Source organism: Canis lupus, chromosome 9, assembly GCF_003254725.2.
Source record: "Canis lupus dingo isolate Sandy chromosome 9, ASM325472v2, whole genome shotgun sequence".
Taxonomy (NCBI): Eukaryota; Metazoa; Chordata; class Mammalia; order Carnivora; family Canidae; genus Canis; species Canis lupus.
In genome coordinates this window covers 22,721,859-22,727,581 of record NC_064251.1, presented here as the reverse complement: position 1 = coordinate 22,727,581, position 5,723 = coordinate 22,721,859, and the positions used below count along the sequence as shown (strand labels likewise).

The 5,723-nt window shown below is 44.8% G+C and overlaps 1 protein-coding gene across 1 annotated transcript; it reads right to left on the bottom strand.

The window, feature by feature from the left end:
* Nucleotides 1–3,411: 3,411 nt before the first annotated feature.
* On the bottom strand, nucleotides 3,412–4,745 carry LOC118355828 (keratin-associated protein 4-12-like). The gene has a single exon (XM_035721386.2). The coding sequence runs from the start codon at nucleotides 4,701–4,703 to the stop codon at nucleotides 4,023–4,025; it is 681 nt and encodes a 226-aa protein (XP_035577279.1). The 5' UTR covers nucleotides 4,704–4,745; the 3' UTR covers nucleotides 3,412–4,022.
* Nucleotides 4,746–5,723: the final 978 nt, after the last annotated feature.

Below are 5,723 nucleotides of genomic sequence, written 5' to 3'. Positions count from 1 at the left end.
TTTAAAAATCCACCTATAAATGGGTTCAGGCAGTTCAAACCTGTATCATTCAATGGTCAACTGTAGGTTCAATCAGTGCATAATTGAATATTCCTTTTTAACTGTAAATAGAGCAACTATTTCAGTCTACACTGAATTTATAAAAACTCTTATGAAAAACACATATACTGCATAGTGTATAAAATATACATGTGTAATATAATAATTTTGGCACAAATACTATATACCCAATTCCCAAGTCATGAAATAAAATGTTGTCTTCACCAAAATAGCCCATGATATGACTTCTGGACCACATCCCCCTCTTTCCACTATATAGATTATCACTAACTAGATTTTTAATGATCTTTTCATTAATTTTCTTCATGATTTAACCACCTGGTTATACATCCCTAAACGATATAGTTTAGTTTTACATGTTTTCAAATTTTGTATAAAGGAATCTTATATGTCTTTTGATTCTTTCAATATTATGTGCCAGTTCTGAGGTAGACTCCAGGAAGGCTCAAAGCTTTCCACCTCTTGGTGTTCATGGTTTTACATATTTCCTTCCCCTTAAATAATTTGCTTCTAAACATCATATGGCAACATTAAAGGACTGAGTTATGAAAGACTGTGACTTTCATCTGAAAGACAACTCTTTCTCTCTCTCACTAGCTTAGTTGAAGCCAAGCGCTATGTGGGAGAGATCCTTGTAGCCCTACAAGGCTACAATAACTGAGCACAGTCTCCATTCACCAACCAGCAAGGAAGAGAGGTCCTTGCTCCAGTGGCCCTCAAGGAACTGAATCCCACCAAGGATCACATGAGTGAAACTGAAAGTGGATTCTTCCCCAATCGAGACCTCAGATGAGACTTAATGCCAGGTAATCAGTTGAGGAACCCTTGTGAGAACCCAAATGAACAACAGGGAATTCCTGATCCACAGAAACTGTGAGGTAATAAGTTTGTGTCATTTTAAGAGGCTAAAAAGTGAGGTAATGTTACATAACAATGCATATCCAGTACAGATTTATCTAGCACACACCACACACAGATGAGGAAAAGGGATCAAAAGGTGCAGAGAGGTGGATATGTTAGAATACAGTAGTCACAAGCTCAGAAAGGGCAACTGGCTGAATATGATCCCTAGTAGGTCTCAAAGGCACTCTCTTTACTGAGGTAATAAGGCATTATCAGGCATGGGAGTCAGTGGCATCACTGAGAAAATAGTGTCTATTATTCTGAATTCAGAGGTTGTAGTAGGGAATACTATCAGAGAACTGATCTCCCTAGGAATAATGGGCATGATATATCTCAGAATAGTGGAGGTCAGGTGGCAGCATTTAACTCTAGGAAGTAACAGGAGTATAATGATGTAATGGCCAACAAGGTTGGAATGACAAAGGGGACAGAATGATATGTGAACCTCAAGGATCTACCTATCAATATGGATAATAGAACATGGTGTCCCCAGAATAGGATATAGGCAACCAAATAGGTTATAGGTATACTGTACCTTAAGCTCTATACCTTAAGTTTTTTAGCTTAACCTCTATAGAACTAGGGAGTACATGAACAAAAAGCTGATGTCAGTGGTCCCCCAAAACATGTGATCCCTCATGCAGTTTTCAGACCTGAGCCAGTTCTCAGACCTAGAATGCATTGACCCATCAATAGAGGCCAGTCACCCAGGCTAAAGAACAACAACAAGTATTTATAGTAGAAATTTCTTTAAAACTTTCCAAATAAATATATAACCATATACAGGGGAAGCTGCAGTATTCATATATCTGGATGCTGTGGGATATGGGATATGAGATGACCATGAGTGCTAAATATACAAAATGCCAATATACCCCCACTAGAATACAATAATCCATACCGGGATATAGGAGTTACCTACTCATCTTCACTCCCAGTACTCATTTGTGGAATTGTACCTCATTATCCCATAATTATAGGCTTTGTGCACCAACGGGTCTCAGCTATAAGAGAAGAGTGCTATCTCCGGGGACATGGTAAAGTTCTTATTGGAATAAAAGTTCTGGATGTCACCTTATCCCCTTGGGTTTCTAGTGCCAGGAGATCAGCAAGCAGAGAAAGGAGCTATGGAGACCAGGAGGTGATCTAAAAGTAAATCCTTGGTATACATATTTCCAGGATTAACTATAGATGTGCAAGTAATGTAGCCTGAAGAAGATATAGGAACAAGGGACTCAGGGTTCTCAGGGATGGGGATCTAGGTCAATTCCCTGGACAAGTCAGCTAAAGGAGCAGAGGAACCACATACTTCACTCTCCTCTTCCAGGTTTTTCTCAAAATTGACACAAACCACAAGAAGTGAGATTAATGAAAGAAATTCATAGACATGAGCGGACCTAGAGGTAGATACATAATATCCCATAAGATTCCTTCCAAAAATGCCCTGAACCACAAGATACTGCCAGTATAGAATACTATAGGCACACACTATTTACCCACACTCTTCTGTAGGTATAAATGTTAAACTAGGTCAAACAGCCACTGAAAGTCAGCCTCCTCTCTCCTTTCTCTACTTCAAAAGTTGTCCAAAGGTAGTAATAAGTGATGGAGGACTACAAGGTCCCAACTCCCTTGCTCCTAAGAGAAGCAGGTTTGTAAACAGTCCATACCCCTCCTCTCTGGGGTCACAATATGAGGGTAGAATTGAACTGGAACCACATTTTGCATTAGATTCTTTTAGACTCCTATTTTGTTTCCCTCAGTTTCTTACTGATTCCTCCTGGAACTCTTCCTTATACACCAGTCATGCAAGATTCTCTTTTTCAGCCTCTGTTTATTGTAATGCCATGTCATAATCACAGCTTGGGACAGTTCCCCCTAAAGAAGCCTCCTTTAGGGAGAAGGTTGTGAAGATGGTGAGCTGTATCACTCATGGGAGTGTGTCCTATCCCTCAGCATATATGATAACATTTAAAACGTTGGAGACTAATAGTCTAAAAACAAGTGTACAAAAAACTGTCAGAAGAAGCAGCCCACCATGAAAAGCTTTCATGCTTCAGTGAAAAATTAGTTCAGGAGTTGACTGTCGCCATTGGTACCACTCATATGGTATGGAAATGTTTTGAAGGGACTGCTACTGAGATTGGGACCACTGGTGTTAGGGTGACCTCAGGAGCAGACTCCGACACAGAGGTTTGAGGACAAGTAGTTTGTTTGGGAGAGCATCTCAGTAAGTGTCACAGGGAATCTGAGAAGTGACCAGGAAAGAGATGGATGTCAATCCAGAATGGTTTCAAGAGCAGATGACACCCAGAGGTGGCTGGGGTTCAGTCCCACCGAGGACGTGTGGTCTCCTATGCTCCACTTAGAGGAAAGAGGCTAGAGCGCCTAGCCAACTGCTGCCCATTGGTTGAGGACTTCTCTTGGACACTTGCTTTGCCTACCTCTGGCCTGCTGAGAGCTTGCTCCTTCATCTAGACAAAGCCCTCAGCAGAGAGTTCCAGGTACTTGCTGTAAACAACCTCCTTCCAATGTCCTCATGGAGAGTCCTGAGGGGATAGAGGTGGAAATCCTAAAGTCAACTGCCGTGGACCCCTCTTCCTGCAGGGAACACCAGAACAGTTGACAGCTAAGGATAACAATTCAGGAAGGAAAAATAATGAGACGCGAAGGCTTTTGATGTGTATGCCTGGAAAATTAAGATTTATTCAAGATATAGGAACATCTCCATATGAGACAATCTGGCCAGAAACAAAAATGTGATTGGGATGACATGTTGGTTGACAGATTTCAGAGAAAACTCAAGCTTTGTATTCCTTTGGGAGGGAGCTAGTAAGAAGGGAGGTGAGGAGGAGGGCATTGGTGATGGGGGAGTGAGTATATTTGGAGGCCAACTCAGTTGAAAAGTCCCTCGGAACGGAGGATTGAGGGTTGGCCTCTCATGCTTCAGCTCTTAGTTGGACTATATCAAGAAGACTGGTTGATGAAAGACAGTGGGATGCTGGCCAAGATACTCAGCAGCAAGAACCCCCAGAGTAGGTTGGGCAGCAGCAGGTGGTCTAGTAACAGCTGGGGCGGCAGCAGCTGGACACGCAGCAGCTGGGGCGGCAGCAGGTGGTCCTGCAGCAGGTGGTCTGGCAGCAGGTGGGGCGGCAGCAGCTAGAGATGCAGCAGCTGGGCCTGCAGCAGCTGGAGCCACAGCCACTGGAACCACAGCAGGAGGGGCGGCAGCAGCTGGACACACAGCAGCTGGGGCGGCAGCAGGTGGTCCTGCAGCAGGTGGTCTGGCAGCAGGTGGGGCGGCAGCAGCTGGACACACAGCAGCTGGGCCTGCAGCAGCTAGAGCCACAGCAGCTGGAACTAGAGCAGGAGGGGCGGCAGCAGCTAGAGATGCAGCAGGAGGGGCGGCAACAGCTGGAGCCACAGCAGCTGGAACTGGAGCAGGAGGGGCGGCAGCAGCTAGACACACAGCAGCTGGGGCGGCAGCAGGTGGTCCTGCAGCAGGTGGTCTGGCAGCAGGTGGGGCGGCAGCAGCTAGAGATGCAGCAGCTGGGCCTGCAGCAGCTGGAGCCACAGCCACTGGAACCACAGCAGGAGGGGCGGCAGCAGCTGGACACACAGCAGCTTGGGCGGCAGCAGGTGGTCCTGCAGCAGGTGGTCTGGCAGCAGGTGGGGCGGCAGCAGGTCTCCTGGCCACAGCCCTGCTCAGAGCAGACGGAGCCACAACAGGAGTTGACCATGGTGTCAGAGAGTGGAGGTTCTGGGTGTGTTTTCCAGGGGAGTGAAGGTGTGAAGTTTGGGAGTCTCATTCTGCCATGGCCTCTTATATACTGCCTGAAGACAGTGACTTGCCAACACGTCTTCCTTATTTTTGTTTTCCTACTATTTAAGTAATTGTCAGATTATACAATAATGTTTGTCTGCATTTGTTGTATTCATGGAAACTAATTTTCTTTTCTAGATGTGATACATTAAACTGGTCTACTTTTCCTCCTGACTCACACCCTTGGCATCTCCTGAACCACTCTCGTCTTCCTCCACAGAGGGCTGTCAAGTGATAGGTGGCATTTGCAATTTTATTTCTTTCTGTCCCCTCCTGTATCCTATAGCAGGATGGGATTAGGGCCAACAGATTTCTGGTCATGCATTTCTTCCAATGACCAGTGGGGAGGACATCCCATGTGCATAGTGTGGCATGTGGGAAGTGGCAGGAGACAAGAGGAAAAGACCCTATATTGTGGGTCATTTTTGGGCAATGGGGAAGGAGACAGTTGTGTGTGTGTGTGTGTGTGTGTGTGTGTGTGTGTGTGTGTGTTTGTGTGATGCGATGCTGCTCATCTCTGCCACTGGAATGGGTTTTCCTCAACGTTTCTAACCCCCGGTCATGTTCTCTACCCTTGAACCGTGGCAGGCATATTACCTATATGGTTCCTGTCACTGTGCTGATTTAGGGTTTAGTGGCTGTTAGTTTTGCTGTCATATATTTTTGTATTGCATGTCTCTGGATGGCCTTTTGATCCTGAAAATTTTAGTCTCTTTCTTTTTTTCTTGCCTCATTCTTAATTAAAAATACTCTTCAATGGAGCAAAAAGAAAATGTTGAATAATCAGAATGTGCCTCTCTTTAGAACTTACCTCCAGAGCTGGGAAATTAATAGCACATGGGTTATTTTTTAAATGTTTATTTTTTACTGGTGTTCAATTTGCCAACATATAGAAAATACCTAGTGCTCATCCTTCAAGTGCCCACCTCAGTGCCCA